We start from the raw sequence: 16,845 nt of genomic DNA, 5'->3' as shown, positions 1-16,845 counted from the left end.
ACTAATATTTGATTTGATCTGATACTAAGAGAATGGTAATTTATGTATTTTTGTCGACTTTGAACATTCTCTCTCTGAAATATGCAATTTTTAATTAAAACCTATCATTCATCTTCATTACAATCACAATTGACTATAGAACCTTTTCTGGTATACAGCTATATTTGCCATTTTCATTGAATTACACGGATCTGTTATCATTAAGATTGATGACGTGTGCTTTCTAAGAATTTTGTTTGGGGCTTGTTCTGCCATTTCATGAACATCATCTATCTGCTGTGCTTATTTGCCTGTGGACCAGCATAAGCAAATTGTGTTTGCAATTTCAGCAGTTCTTGATAGAAGTTGTGCTGGGGTGATTTATCAACTTTGTGCTGCTGCCATTAGTGTTCCTAATTTGGATGTATCGTATATGTTGTATTGTTATTTATAGCCTGTTCATGACTATCTGTGCTTTCTATCTTCTGCTTGACACGCATGTAGAAGTCGCTGCTTCATTTTGGCTTTATGTTTTGATATTTCTTTCTAACAAGGAATCTTGCATTAATGGCCATTTTTTTTTCTTTTCCCAAAGCCTATATTGCTTTTTGATGCCCCTTAAAGGCTGATGTTAAGACTTTGAGATCAAGTTCTTACTTACACATATGTCTAGTTATAATAATTTGTTAGCTTGAACTATCTATCTGTCATGTGGCAGTGAAGATTTGAATTTTGAAGCATCACATGTGATAATATTAGCCAGTTCCAAAATACTGGTGCCGGCAGAGATTCATACCCAACAAAGAAAACCGAAAAAAAGAGAAAAGATCAGAATGCACCTACCGAAAAAATCAAAATGCACCTACATACCCTATACATCAAATTATAAAGTAACAGCTTAAATAATGGTTTTAGAGGCCTATCCTTATGTTTCTTACATAGGCAATGGATTTCTAAAATAATAATTACTATTTAGCCATCATCCTGTTAGAGTGGCTGCTATATAGCAGAATTTAATGCTGCTATTTTACATTTCCACTATTCATGAGATAGAAACAATACTTAATTATATATCATTTTCTAGCCACTGACATAATCAGTAATGCCATTATTTTACTGTGATTTCCAGTTATTTCTTGTAATAATGGCAAAGAATAGTTGTTCTGACAGCTGCTATTTTTATCCAAGAGAACCCAGTTCAGGGTTGAACTGACAAATAGTTGCATATGTTTGCTATTTTCATCACACCCGTAATTAATTATTTTTGTTTTTCACATCTCCTTTTTATGGAAGGAAAGATGGGAGAGGGGAGGTGGGTTCCATTACATGGGTTATTATTCAAAGGTTGGTGTCAACTAGACCAATCAAATGTTTTTGAGGAAAAGAATCTTTTTTTTAAAATGATTTAAGTTTTGGTTATAGATTAAGTATGCTGGCATTGGAAGTACTGAAGGATATGCCTATGATCATGACCAGCAGTTGTTATGCATTGCACAGTGAGCAACTTCATGCTACTGCATGTGGGTTATTATTGTCAGGTAAGGTGGGTCCTGTAGTCTTGCCAGATATCAGGATGTATATCAGGCTTAGTCTCTGTAAAGCCGAATGGCTAATCACTATAGATGGCTGGTTGCTGTTTGGGATGAGACTGGAGTTTCAGTTGTTACCTACATGTCGGGATATAAAAAAGTTATTCTCGTAGATTGCAACACTTTTCTCAGCTGAGAGAGGCCCAAGAGGTGTGCATCTACCCAGATGGAGGTTGTTTGGCAATCCATTCTTGAGCTATCCTGCTCATGAATTTTATGAAAAAAAAAGAGATTCAAGTGGCCAGCATTACTAAAACCAGATATGGGCTCAATTAAAGGGTTGAAGATAGACTTCAGTCCCAAGTTAGCAGTTGCATCCCTTCTAATAGAGAAGGTTTTTGTTCGACAATTGGGAGTTGTTTCCCCATGTATTTGATACATGTAAGTCTAAGGGTCATGGTACACCATACCAATTGGTACCAGTGCATACCAAGCATTTTGTACTATGTCGGTACTGAACTGGTATGCGGTAGGGGTGTACCGAGTGTCGGTATGCTGAAGTGACCCTGTACTGGGAATACTTACGTTGTACTAGGATGGTACCAATATAATTCTTGTATCGGGACGACAAACCTTGCTAAGAGTGCATTTACTCATGAAAAAATAAAGGGAGAAAAAAGTGAAGAAGAGAAGAAAGAGGATTTTGTTTGAGCATGCAATTACTTGGTAAACATGGTCAAGGATTCTATTGGTATTGTTTCTGACATGTAGAATGCACGAGTTATTTGGTATGTGACTAATTATTTGATATTTTTTTTGCATGTACAATGCACTTGATTTGTATAAGAGGAATCACATATGAGCATTACTGATTTGAGTGGAGGGGTTATTTGGTGGATGTCTATGACCCCACTGGCTGATATTGGTTAAAGAAGAGTATTTGATTGGCTGTTGTGATATAATCAACCAATAAAATGGTTAGGATTGAATGTTCTGCCATCATCTTTTTTATATATGTGAATTTATAAATACACTCCTTTTGGCACATTTGTCTTAAATATTAGTTGAAGATAGACAATCAGCATAAGGTTATATGTATGGTAAGAAGAATGTCTACAGTGACTTTGCAAGCTATAATCATGCAATAGCCTCATTTGAAGTACATTTACTATTTCATTGATCCCTTATTTTGACCTTCATCGCAAGAATGGAAAAGAAAGTTTCAGCATCTGTTTCTTCCACATCTGTCCTCACCATAGAAGATATCCAATATTTTTCAGTGGCAACGTTTTCAACAACCTTAACTGATAGACAGGATTCTCTTCAAGATACAAAAAATAGAACATCCATTGCTAGTGCACCATTTATTATCCACATTACCATTGTGAAACTACTCATCCAATCATGTGCAACTCTATGCTAGAGAAAAGAGTAATGTTCAAGTATAATGTTGTGTATGTTTCTTCCCCTTCAATTAAATTTTTTTAGTCAACTGGCTAATTGAGACAATTGAAAAGGTGTGTTTTATTAGAAAATAGTGAGCTTGCAACAAATATGAACGACATTAGCATATTCATGTGGGCTTTGAAGCTTGTGCCATTTAATATATGACGCCTAATAGATGTTCTTATGATATGGTCTGTGATTCTGTCCTCTAACTTGATCCAAGGCTTATGCTGGTACTGGTAGGTTTTGAATTATATTTCCATGACTTTTATAGCGTACTTCAATCAGTTGCCCGTCGTGAATCATTATAGCTGGTTCTAACCCTATATCAAAATTTTGAAGCATTGTGTTTATGTTGCCTCGGATGGGGGTCGTGTTTGTCGTCCACTTGTGATTGCAGACAAGGGCATATCTAGGATCAAGGAACATCATATGAAAGAATTGCGGGTTTGTGTATTTTCTAGTTTATGACTGATTAGCCATCTTGTATTACCCACATCATAGTTAAAGTTTTTATTATGGCTCTTTATGCAATATCTGGTTTTAGGACGGAGTTCGCAGTTTTGATGATTTTCTACGAGATGGATTGGTCGAATATCTTGATGTTAATGAAGAGAACAATGCATTGGTTAGCATATATACTTACGATCAAGTATTTGTAATTTGTTTATATTGTAGAAGTAATATTTTGATAGGCATGTTTTGGATTGTGTTCATAATAGATTGCGCTGTATGAGTATGAGAATGATAAGGATGACTCGGAGAAGGAAAAGGATGATGTTAAGAGAAGCTCCATAACTCACATAGAAATTGAACCATTCACAATTTTAGGGGTCTGTGCTGGTCTAATTCCTTATCCTCATCACAACCAGTCTCCACGCAATACATATCAGGTTTGTCAATCTTTTGCATTGTATGTTAATGATCTGTCTTTAAGTTGAGAAAATTTATAATTACCTTTTGAAGCTAATACTTGTGTCTGTGATAGTGTGCAATGGGGAAGCAAGCTATGGGAAATATTGGTTATAACCAGGCAAGTGGCAATTTTGCTTAAATAAGTTGAGTTTTTTTAAAAGAATGAAGTTGTAATTTACTGCTTCTGGTTTTGGTTAGATAGAAAAGGAGTTTCCACTGTTTTTTGTCTTTATTGTATGTGAAGTGAGTATTACCTTTACTGGTCTTTGTTTGAAATATTTTGAATATTCTAAATGAGTTCATTGGTTTGATGTTTTTATTTGTTTCATGACATGCTAACAGTTGCATAATTGATCTGGAGAAATCTTTATATTTGATATTTTATGATCTTTTAAATTGATGTATGCAGAAACTGTCCATCTTTAAGCACTTCTATATCTTATTTTTCGATATAATATTTTCAGATGATTACCTCTTATTGTGATAACTCTATAAACTTTTTATTCTTTGCACTGGACTAGTATTTTTACTAGTAACAGATCTTCTGACAGGAAAATCAAGCTTTTCTGAGCACAAAACTGTTTTATACCGTTTATGTTTTGTAGGTGTTGCAGTTGGAAGATCTATTTCTAGTAGAAATTACTTTCGTGTTACCGCATTCAGGAAAGAATTGATCTTTTTAATCGCTTTGATGGTTAAAAAATAGAAGTAGCTATTTGAGTATTGAAATGATAATTCCTTAAAATATTTTCTGATTGATTGTAGTTATCTATTGATGATGACCTTAATCTGTCTAGTTGCTAGTGGAACTATGACGCAAAAATTCATGGAGAGATTACATGACAGTGATCATGTATGGTGTGTGAACTATGACAATGTTAGCATGCATGTATAGGAAATATGATAGTAACAATGTACTGTGTAGAAATGTTTGCAGAAAATAAAAAAAGAAATGAAGAGTTATAATTATTGATAAGCACAAGAATTTCAGTTGATTTCTGCTATCTTTGGCGCCAAATGCATTTCTATTTCTTAAATTAGTTGTCCAAATGAGATATATTCCAGTTGCAATAGGGAGGCATGATATTAGACCAATCTACCAGAATCATATATGATCCCTACATGGAGATTTGAATTAATCATAGCAAAAATAATATATAATACCTATTTTCATTTAATCTTCAAATTACTAGGTTATGCTGTTGTACACCTGTCTTGTCATCATCCTGAGGGTGTCATTCCTTTTGCCCAAATCTTGCTTTCCTGAAAGTGCTTTGCATTTTCTTCTCATGCTGAAAATAAAGCAAAGCACATTCTTTTGCTACTGATGCAGTATTATGAAATATGAACCATAGTTACCAAAAAGAATGGAAAACAATTTTTGTTTCTGAAAAGTTGTAGTTTTTTTCCCAACATCCTTCAGATCATGCAAATGGTATAATAAATGAGTACCTACTAGCCGTTAATCTTGTCAATGCACCAGTCAGCATGACATTAATCTTGTTAATGCACCAGTTGTTATTGATCTGTGCCAGAAAAGTGAATTGACTTGAGGATCGTTCCCTTGTAATGATTATCCATCCTGAAATTGTTACTTCTTTTTATATTATTCTGCTTTTTTGAAAAGATATTGATTTTCTTTTTTGACTTTAATCTCTTTACAGCTTTCTCGAGCAGACACTTTACTTTACCTACTAGTATATCCTCAACGTCCATTGCTAACAACAAAAACAATTGAGCTGGTATGTATTTCACTTTTTGTGATGGATAGTTGGATAGGTTCCTATCGTGCACTTACTATGAACGTCATTCATTTAGGTTGGATACGATAAGCTTGGAGGTGGGCAGAATGCAACAGTTGCTGTCATGAGTTACAGTGGTTATGATATAGAGGATGCAATTGTAATGAACAAGTCATCTCTTGATCGTGGTTTTGGTCGTTGTATAGCAATGAAAAAGTACTGCATTGCACTGATGAATGTATTCGTATTTGTATTTATCAGTCTATACCAATTCTGTTATTTTTTTTAAGTGGATTTTTTTGTTCTGTTAACTTTTTTACCTTTTTCATTGTGGTTCTTCGTCCATTTCTTTTTCTCTTGATCAGGTATACTGTTGTCAAAGAGACCTACAGCAATGGTACATCTGATGCAATAGTTAGGTCCAACAAGGAGAAAGTTGGTTCAAATATGCAGGTAATATATTGGTTAATGCACTTTATATGTGCAACTGTTATGTAATATCGTTGTCATCTTCTGCTTCTCATACATTGTGTTTTGCGGGTGTACATAGAGTTGTCTCAGCTGTGTTGTGCTGATCCTTTTTTTTTTTTGTTCCTTCAGAAATGCATATATTCGATCTTGTTTGGATAAATATCTGTTGTAAATATATACATTCTGCAACATGTTGGAATTTCTCCATAATCCATAAGCAATAATGTTCAAACAGAAAAAAATTGTTACATAAAAAATAATCTCTCACAGATGCAAAAGGAAAGTCTAATTTTCATTGTAAAGAAACTAAATCTATTATATAAATTGAAATGTAGATTTGTAGAGTTCCACCTTTTACCGATCATAATTCCTTTGACGATGTTATATGCCGGTGCCTGCTAGTACTTGGCATGGTTCAATGCAGTACAAATTCAGAAAAAAAAGCATGTCTATATTCAGTTTTGTTGGCATCATTGGTGTGCTATGTTTGTATATTTCTGCAAAGTGGTATTTATATCCTTCATGTTGTTCCCTCAGCAAAAAGTCAATAACATACATTTTAATTTACTTATAGAAGAAAGGTATAAAGAGTGGAAGTTTTCATTTAATGTTGAAAGGTCTACATTTTTTATTGTAGAGCAACTAAAAGCCATACAATTTAAAACATATGCTTTTTTAGTGTATCTCGGCTTACCTATTGTATGTCCTTTGACAGTGTGTTATTGCCAATGCGTTCTAGCAAAAGCACTTTGCTGTTAAGTTGCAAATATGCCTTTCTTAATCTTTTTTCCTTTAAACTTGATGTTCTAAATGCATATTAGCTATATATTTTTATGGAGTTGAGAAAAGTTATCTTCACATAAATGCACATTTTTTTTACATATAAGATTCTTACCAAATACAGTATTATTTAAAAATGGCATTCAAGTTTTGCTGTATCGGTCGATATAGGCGCTTACTGACCATACTGTACTGTACCGGTACCGATCAGGATGGTACTGGTACGAGGTCCGGTACTGAGACTGCGAACCTTGTTGGCATCATTTATATTTCAAACTTATATTTTTTGTATGCCTATTTTAGATGATTTAAGAGTTTTAAGCATGGTTGGCCGAACCGGACCGAACCGCCTGGGTCGGCCTGTACCAAGCCGACTCGGTGGGGGGCTGGGTCGGTTTGGCTATTAAGATAGGGATCGGTCCCGAATCGGCCGGAAAGGGCCAGAACCGTTCGGAACCGGCCGGTTCCGTTCGACGGTTCATACCGAGTCGGGCTGGTTCGGCACCGCCCCCCCTTTCCTTTTGTTTTGTGACAAAAGGATGTTGGGAAGGCCCGAGAAGGCAGTTATGGCGGTCATGGATTTGCTGGCCAGGGAGAAAGTGGACATGAGACCACCGTTTATGAGACATAGCCACAGAGTGGTCTTCGATTCACCGGTGAGTTCTAATTTACGCATGTTACACAGGATAGGAATTATGGTCCATGATTTGGTAAAATCTGCGAGAGCATGATTGCATATAGGATATAGGCTGCTTGAGGTCATTCAGGATGACATGATGCAGTTACAGATGATCTCGCATGTGGAGTAGGATCCATAGTCGTATTAGATTTCGAGTCGTATATTGGATCCTATTACTCACAGCCACAAGCAGTCTATGACCTATATGGATACGAATATGGTGCGTCTGAGGCATCTTTCAGTGGCTACTATCCTACGCAGCCTGGAGCATCTTATAGGTTGGATTTTGTCGCATAGCATTTGTTTCAACGTGTAAATTCTCTTCAATTTTTATATTCTGTATAAGGTTTTGTCACATGGAATCTGGTGAAATTTTAAAGCTTTTACTATTATAGGCTATTACATCGCAAAAACTGATTTCTTTTTAACTTTTATGAGTGTTAATTGATGGTTAAATCATTCTAACATCTATCCATATAACTATGCTACATCATGAGCATATTTGTCATGCTTGCTAGGAAATTGTGTATCTTATTCTCCATTCAATTTATTGTTTGAGGTGTCTTATCAAAGGTTGTGAACAGATACTTGATGATGATGGAATTGCTGCCCCTGGCGAGATAGTTCGGAATCATGATGTTTTGGTGAACAAATTTACTCCCAGGAATACAAGGGACAGGGTATCAAGAGACATGTAAAACTTCTTTACCTTAAATTGGAAATCCGAATAGCTATTAAGAGGTGTTCATAAGTGATTCCTTTAAATATCCAGCGATTACAAGGAGGCACCTTCTAAATATAAAGGCCCTGAAGGCGAGACTACTGTCATTGATCGTGTGATACTTTCTTCAGATACAAATGACAAGTTATCCATTAAATTTATCGTCCGTCATACACGTAGGCCAGAAGTGAGTATATATGCACAAGTTACTTGGTTTTTTTACACAGTGACATGCGTAATTCATAATTAGATCTGTTATTCATTTCCCATCCAGGTAGGTGATAAATTTAGCAGCAGACATGGCCAGAAAGGTGTTTGTGGCACCATTGTTCAGCAGGAAGATTTTCCCTTCTCCGAACGTGGGATATGCCCTGATTTAATCATGAATCCTCATGGATTTCCAAGGTAGGATATCTGCATACTGTCCTAACTATTGTACTCCATGTTGATGGCTTATCATTTACTGCATTAAGATTCATGGTCTTCATCAACAATGGCTGCTTTCTTGTTGGATGGTAATGTGATGTTGGCAGTTGTCGTCTCTAAGATGATATAGTCAGCTCATTTGTGCTATATAATCAGATTTACCTAAAGCTCATGCCACGGTCTATCATTACCTTGCAGAAATTTCGAATAGATATGGATCTAGAACTGTCGACCTGCTTTAGGCGTTACGGCCTCAAATTATGAGAATCTGTTGACAATTGCATTGAAACTATATAGTTGTATAAATGTTCCAATAGGTTTATTGTCATGTGTTAAATTCAACAGAAAAAGTGTACTTTATGTGGATTTAGGTTCTTCAAGTAAGTTGATGAGCTCCAATCTTAAAGTTGTCAAACATGTATTTGTAGCATGCAGGAGAGGAGTTGTAGTAAATGCATTTAACCCCATATTGGTTCTATGTTAGAACATTACGGTATTGGGAATACCAATTTTTAATTTTTTTTATACATTTTGTATTAAATGAGTTTTCGGTGAATATTGGTATGTTTTAAAGACAAGGATGGAGTGTATGGCGCTGGTACTGGTAGCAACACCATAGGTTTGAATGAAATTAAAAATTACCAAGATATATAAGGAAAACATCATGAAGCCTTTCGGTGAATCTGCCGTACTGACCCATGCGGCCGGTACCTAAAGCCTTGATTCCAGGAAAGTTCCCATTTAATTGCCTTGTCAAAGGTTTCATTTCATGTCTTTGATCAAGCTTTGCTTCCTTCATAGATGTTAGAAGCTATTTTATTAGTATTCCTTTAACCATCATCCAAATTCATACTTTTCTAGCGAGCCTTGAGCAATAATGCAAGATTAAGTTCAGACCTTGAAACAGTATCAACAACACAAAATTGATGCCAATGTTGTCTGGTTTATCATGAAGCTATCAATAAAGTTATTGACTTGGAAGCTGGCTATCAAAACTGCCATGAAGCAAGATAGACTGATAAGAGAAGCATATAGAAGCAGCATAAAGTTGTCAGAAATTGATGCAAGCAATCTATAATTCATGCAGATAGAGGACAAACCACCAGTAGATGTCATACCATTTTCTTCTGATATTAGCGCCAGAGGCTACACCTTGGCAACTAGGGTCTGGGGAGCATACCCCTGTGAACACTAACTTAGCTCAAGAACCAGTAAGAGACTCTGGTAGACCCTCTTGAATAATCTTTCTGCCTTCTGGTCTCCTTCCTGATAGACATGATTAACTCTGTCATTGGCTCATGGATAAATCATATGAATCATATCAGCCAGTCCATTATCAAGAATGGACTCAAGTCGTGTTGTCAGTGCCCTCTTGAGTGCCTGAATCACGGGCATGGAGTCATCTTCCTGTGAGATTTTATCAGTCTGCTGGGTCTCTATATATCTATTAACACCTTTCCGTGCTGTTTGTGATTCAGCAGCTGCACTCAAAGTTGTTGAGATATGGGTGCAGCCAGCTGCAAAAATATTTCTCCTAACATTCCTAATAACAAAATCAGGACCATCTACTAATGTTGAATGCTGCAAGAGAACAACTCATTAGAACAGTAGTTGAGTCTCACTTCATGATTCTTGAGTTGAAGTAAATATAAGGATGGCTATGATGCGATGTTGAAGGATATGAACTGCAATTTCAAATATCTTTAGGCAAATCATTTGAGGGTGACCCTAGGTCATTATGTATAGAAGTCATACATAGGCAAATACATTTATACAAAATGGAGTTTGTTTTGTATGAAGATGTATGTTAAGAATAAGATGAAGTATATTACACACATGCACACCATTTACAGTAAGTACTTAGGGATGGTATGGCATAAAACTTAAAATTTACTCTAAATTCAATTGATTGATCAAAATTAAGACCTTAATTAAATTGGTAGATTAAAAGGATTATCTTCTGTCTTGAATTTCCACAAAAAATGGTGATACTTTAAACCATTTCCAATATTTATAGAAGAAGATGAATTACGTAGCAATTTTTCATGGATTGTTGCATCATCATTGCATTCCAGTTGGAGTTAACAGTAAACTTTTGTTAGATAACAGTGCTACAAAATTGTTGAGCTAGAATATTGGGAAATAAACATTCAAGTATACATTTGCAAACATTTTAGAAATATAAAGGCTGATATGCTTGTATACTGTAAATAAAGGATATAGAAATAAGAAATGTTTGTGTTGGAGGAGTCTAAGAGTCTGAATAGTAGGTGTTTAAGTGTTTTTGGTGTTTTGGCGGATGCAGAATGAAGACCAAAGAATGCTTGTAAGTGTGTAGGCCATGGATCCTTGTAGAGGAAAAGACCTAATAAAGCATAAACGGAAGTCAAGGTCATCTGTCTCAGTAATTTTTTTTTCCTAGTGGTTTTTGGAATGTGATTTAGATATCCATTGGATTAGAAAAGCAAATCAATATGAGGTGGTATCAATTTTTTTATGATCCCTTGGTAATTCTTCTGTATAAAGTTAAGAATATTTGAAAGAACTGAAAAGAAACCTTCAAGAATTAATACCCAAATACATGTCTGAGATCAGCTTTTCAGCTGGTCATAGCAGTAGGCTGTAGACCTGGATAGAAATTAAAGGAAGAGTGGATTTTTAAAAAATGAATGATAATTTGGATAAGGCTTGTTTTGTTTGGTTCTTGTTGAGATGGTTTCTTTTATATAATAATCATATTTACGTATTGAGACTTATTTTGTTTATCTCACTCTTGTCCATATTATATGCTTGTTTCCTATTCAGCAAGCAGATGTTTAGTGCTTGATGAGGTTGCCACCATCAATTGATTGCATAGTTGCTCCCTGTGTTCCATTGACTATCATTGTGCAAATGTTGCATAATGTTACATTGTGAACCTCCACATATTACAACAGATCTTCAGCATGGTAAATTTTCTGTAGCTAACATGTGTAATCAACAGCCGAATGACGATAGGGAAAATGATTGAACTTCTTGGTGGCAAAGCTGGAGTATCTTGTGGTAGATTCCACTATGGCAGTGCTTTTGGGGAACCAAGTGGCCATGCTGATAAGGTTGAAGACATAAGGTAGATATACTTTTATCATCATAAACTTCAACCCATGATCCTATGCTCATACCTTTGTGAATAATTGCAGTTACACCCTTGTGAAGCATGGGTTCAGCTATAGCGGGAAGGACTTCATCTACTCAGGTAATGTTGATACATGCATGCACAATAATGAAACACATATCTTGGTTATTCAATTTTGAGTCCTTTTTTTTTATTTGAGAGGGAGAGAAAGGGAGGGAGGTCTACCTGCACTATAGGTCCTAGTATTTGGGGATGCATCACCCAAGATTGACCCAAAACCTCTAGTTGCTAGGCGGAGGGGTATGACTACTTGGACAGATCCCACTTCATGATTTTGAATTACATTTTAAAAGGTGAAAACTGTTACAGGAAAATATGAAGGAAGGAAGGGAAAGAAACAATAAACAAGCTGAAAAAGACTAACAAACTGACATGCTTTATATTTAATTTCTAAAATCTTTGATAGTATCAGGCATCTTGTGTATCTCATATGAGTTAATATATGACTCTACAACCTGGTTTATGTTTCTCCTTGCATTTGGTTCATCTGTTATTAAATTTGAACTTAGCTGATTGAAATGGAATTCAATTTAGATGAAGAGGACAAATGAAGTGTAAAAGAAAGAAGTTGAAGATGAGTGCAGATAATGATTGTTGTATTATTGGTCAAAACAAACTTATAATCTTTGCTACTTCTCAACCATTGCTGTACATATTTTTTTTACTGTCTAGATTCCTATTTCTGCTTATTATTTAACAAGTTTCTTACTTTAATTTTAAAATTCTCTTCACATATCTCACTTCTACAATTAGTATCATTGCTTATTTAAGCTTGACATGGTGATTGTGTCTGCCAGGCATTACAGGTTATCCCCTTCAAGCATATATATTTATGGGGCCAATCTACTACCAAAAGTTGAAACACATGGTAAAAGCATGCCTGAGTTATGTCCCAAGTGTTTACACATTTGTGCAGTATCATAGCTTCTAAAGAATTTACGCTCAACTGAATGGACCTTTTGGTTATGATTGAAGGAGAGTTATTTATTGTCTTGTCTGGTTTTACTATGGTAACAAAAATGATTCTTTTGTCTAACATGTATTCCATAGTTTCCTGAAACAAACTTCTAGCAAAATATTAGTCATATTATTAATGGCACTCGTTGGTAATCAATAACTTTGTATTCTAAAGTGTTTCATGAAACACTACAGAAAGCTAAAACAATAGCTCTTAGTGATACTTGAAAATATTCACTAACAGTACAAAGTGGCCCCTGAAAATATTTAGTGATAGTTGCAAGTGGCTATATTCATACCAGATTAGTATGATCCATCTGTCTCATTAAAAAAAAAAGAAAATAAATAGTAACAGAAAGTGTAGTCTTCTAGTTGATTATCAAGTGATTATTAATGCATATAGTTTTTATGTGCATTTGCATGTGTGTTTTTTTGCCTGTATAACTGATGATGTTATTCTGATTTTATTTCCTTGCTTATTTGGTTCAATTTGGGGTGGGTTGTTTGTCAACTTACATAGTATAGTAAGATTGTAGAGTGATTGTATGAATATCTTTCCAGCTTGTTGTTTATACATCCAGAGCAACTAGCTCCCTTTCCTATTCTTTAATGTATGATGGCATCTCGTATACTTCTTTATTGGCGAAATTTAAGATCAGGCTTCCTCTTATTCTTTTAAGAGGATGGACAAAATTAGAAGTAAATTAAGAGATCAAAACTTGAAAATTTGAAAAAAAATAAATCATTCCAGTCTAGAATGTTGTATGATATTCAAGCCAGTTATTCATCTCTGTGCATGCCATCATATGAGACAATGACCTTTTATAAAACAAAAACTTCAAAAGTAAATGTTTGGTAATTTATCTACTTCCAAAGAGCCTTCTGAAATTTTGGGTGGTGACCTTCTAGTAGGACATCTACAAGTGCAAAATGGAAAGGAGATTCCTAGGTTAACAAATCTTGTCAGAACACAGGGATTAAGAATTTAAGACGTGTAAGCAGAGTTAAAAATTTCATTTCTTGGGATCTTGTAGTGGCTTGCTGGAAGGTCATAAAAGTTTGTGCAACCTCTCTTGGCTTGTGTTGGTGGATGGTCATTTCTTCTCTCACTTTTCTTTTAATTTGCTAGGTCCTTGATAAGATGCATGCACGAGCTAAAGGACCCCGTGTGATGCTGACTAGACAGCCTACTGAAGGAAGAAGTCGTGATGGAGGTTGCTGAATACATTATTTTGGACTTAAAGCTGGCTACATGATGTACCTATACTTGGTTTCAGGTGCAGGATGCTAGTTCTCATTCGTTCGTTTATATTTCAATTCACAGGATTGCGTTTAGGAGAAATGGAACGTGACTGTTTGATAGCGTATGGTGCTAGCATGATGATCTTTGAACGTTTAATGTTATCTAGTGATCCTTATCAAGTTCAGGTATATACAGAATGTTCATTTTTGTTTTCTTTTTGTTTTTTAACAATGGCCATCATCTTATATCATGCTAAACATGCATGAAACATGATTTGGATTGTTTTGACCTCTCTAATTATGGCATTTTATTTTTCCCCATTGGATCTTTTTCAGGCTGTATTATCTTGGAATAAAAATGCTTAAGATATGCCCAAAAAATAGTTTCCTTATTTATTGATCAGAATCCAGTAAACAGCACAGATTGTGTGTTTTTGCCACCTAAAATTATCTATTTTTTACTTCAGTTTCTTCTCAGTTGAAAAGAGTGTAATCTATCAGTATCTTATTCTTGCTAGCGATCAGAACACTTAAGAATCTTTTTCGTTGATAAGCTGTTTTGATTTGATTAACCTCAATCAGGGGTTGCAAATTGGTGGGGATGGTCAACACATGGGATCAATGGGTCAACCAAAATGATTATCTGGTCGATATGTATCATGTAATACTGACCTCTCCACTAGCCAATGGAAGGGCACTGCCATGATTCCTTTCCACACTAACACAATGCAGTCACCACTAGATATGAAAATTTCTGACATCTTACTGCCATCTTAGTAATTAAATGCGACAATAGCCCTCCATGTGCCAGGCTTATTGGGATTCCAAGCCATAGATAAAAGCAAAGTCGTGAACTTGACCTTTCTAATCCCCAAGAAACTTTGGGCTTAATGACTGATAACCATGCCATGATTTAAAAAATTAGGAGGGGTAGTGGGTTTTGCCCCTTTATTGATTTAGGGCCCTTAAGGAACCTCCTTGAGGTATTCCTTTCAACTAAAAAAAAGAAAAGAAAAGAGAATAAATATTTAAGAAGACTTATTGGATCACCATCAATCTTTGGTTAAAGTGAGAATTGCTCTCCAGTTTGCCCATCTTTGATTCTTTTAAATGATGAACTGGATTCAGGTCGGACTTATTGTCTATGTGAGAGGAGATGACAGAAATACTTATGCAGAAGGCCTTGGCCTTATTTCCACATAATGCAATAAGTTCTAACTTAAAAATTAAGATTTATATTATGACTTCCTCCAGGAGACAAATGTCAAAATTGTTCTTCACCTGCTGAGAAGAGGTGTACTAGTCAGACTTCCTCCAGGAGTATGGTAATGTCACCACTGGATCCTTGGTGAACTGTTTATTCAGTTCTTTCATATTGCCTTTCTCCAAAACAACTAAAGTGACAGGGATTCTGTCTGAAGCTAAATTTTATGATTAATTATTGAGCAAGAAATTTTGAGTCAACAGTAGATAGAGAACAGACAAAAGCAATAGGGGCTACCATCCTTCTAAGTAATATGCATGATTGACATTGTTTTACTTGTAATCTGGGTAGATCTAGGATCATTATAGTCCAAATGTATGATCAATATTTGACTCCATGTAGCTATTTTGGCAGCACTAGATGTCAGCAGCATTAGCTATCATGTAATCATTCCAGGCATTTATAGTTTCTCCGAAATTGTGTTATGTGATTCCATCTTATGGGTTCACATGCCTTCCAGGTTTGCCGACAGTGTGGTTTGCTAGGTTATTACAATCACAAGTTGAAGGCTGCCTTTTGTTCGATGTGCAAAAATGGGGACAACATATCCACTATGAAACTTCCATATGCTTGCAAGCTTCTATTTCAGGTAATATGCCGATCAAATTCTTCTAGTTTGTGGTACTAGGCTTGTGCATGTTCATGCTTTCAGGTTTCTCTGTTTTTTTTTTGCACCCACAATTTGCATGTACGCACACTTATTAAATACCCAGTGCATGATTTAGGTGGATGCCTTTTATGATTGTTCATCTTGTTTTAATTAAGACTTTCAGGCCCCCCTTTTTATCCTGTCCTATTCTTCTCTTACCTCTACCTTCTCACTCTCCCGTCCTTCCGACTTGTATGTTGCTTCATTAACAAATTCTGGGTGGGAGAACTCTCCTTTTTCTCAAAAAGAATTTCAATTGAAGTCATTTTCTGCAAAGCAGAAATGCTTGATTTCTTGTATCTTCCTGAAAGTTAAAATCAAGGTTTTGTTTGAAATTTTACCTACTGTTGACAAGCTAATCAACTTCATTGTTATTCTTTTGATGCACTTGTATTCCTACAGGAATTGCAGTCGATGAATGTGGTTCCGCGTCTGAAATTAACTGAAGCATGATAGAGATGAGGTTGGCCGTCATGTATGCCAAAGGACAGTATTGGACTAGCCTGTGGATAAGATCTCCAGCAAATGTAGACAGATCAAGTAATCGATATATATGAGGACTCGTAATACTGAAAAAGATGATACACAAACATCTCCAAAGAAAATAGGTTGGAGGTCCAGTCTGCTCTTTTGATGGAAGACTGTTTCAGCCATACGTCCCTGCTGCTGAATTGTTTGCTCTGAGAAGAGAGAGGCTGACAGTTTGTCAGTTGGTATATTGGAATAAGCAAATGAAGTTGTCTATGCTCTGGCGTTGTAAATAGAATGGAATACTCATTCTTAAAGTTTTGGTTTAAAGAAAAGGCTTTTGGCCTGAGTAACTCTCATATAAATAGAAACTAATTTGTTCGCGTGGTTTATTTCTTGAAA

At 35.5% G+C, this 16,845-nt stretch overlaps 1 protein-coding gene across 3 annotated transcripts in view; it reads left to right on the top strand.

The window, feature by feature from the left end:
• Positions 1–16,845, top strand: part of NRPC2 (nuclear RNA polymerase C2) — a 45,877-nt gene extending 29,032 nt beyond the window's left edge. For 2 of the 3 annotated variants that reach the window (XM_088713068.2, XM_039114895.3), the window contains 17 exons: positions 3,297–3,401; positions 3,502–3,582; positions 3,677–3,847; positions 3,943–3,987; positions 5,534–5,611; positions 5,688–5,827; positions 5,977–6,064; positions 8,126–8,235; positions 8,314–8,449; positions 8,537–8,667; positions 11,672–11,797; positions 11,868–11,923; positions 12,661–12,731; positions 13,950–14,034; positions 14,145–14,248; positions 15,787–15,915; positions 16,378–16,845. In XM_088713068.2, the coding sequence (XP_088569194.1) occupies positions 3,297–3,401; positions 3,502–3,582; positions 3,677–3,847; positions 3,943–3,987; positions 5,534–5,611; positions 5,688–5,827; positions 5,977–6,064; positions 8,126–8,235; positions 8,314–8,449; positions 8,537–8,667; positions 11,672–11,797; positions 11,868–11,923; positions 12,661–12,731; positions 13,950–14,034; positions 14,145–14,248; positions 15,787–15,915; positions 16,378–16,428 (1,707 nt within the window). In that variant the 3' untranslated portion in view covers positions 16,429–16,845. The remainder of the gene's footprint in view (positions 1–3,296; positions 3,402–3,501; positions 3,583–3,676; positions 3,848–3,942; positions 3,988–5,533; positions 5,612–5,687; positions 5,828–5,976; positions 6,065–8,125; positions 8,236–8,313; positions 8,450–8,536; positions 8,668–11,671; positions 11,798–11,867; positions 11,924–12,660; positions 12,732–13,949; positions 14,035–14,144; positions 14,249–15,786; positions 15,916–16,377) is intronic. The other variant, XR_005506678.3, reaches the window with a different exon arrangement.

This window comes from Phoenix dactylifera, chromosome 16 (genome assembly GCF_051530095.1).
Source record: "Phoenix dactylifera cultivar Ajwa chromosome 16, Ajwa_hap1_PhDact_Kaust_v1.1, whole genome shotgun sequence".
Classification (NCBI taxonomy): Eukaryota; Viridiplantae; Streptophyta; class Magnoliopsida; order Arecales; family Arecaceae; genus Phoenix; species Phoenix dactylifera.
The sequence above is the reverse complement of the archived record's forward strand: the minus strand, read 5'-3'. Positions and strand labels throughout refer to the sequence as shown.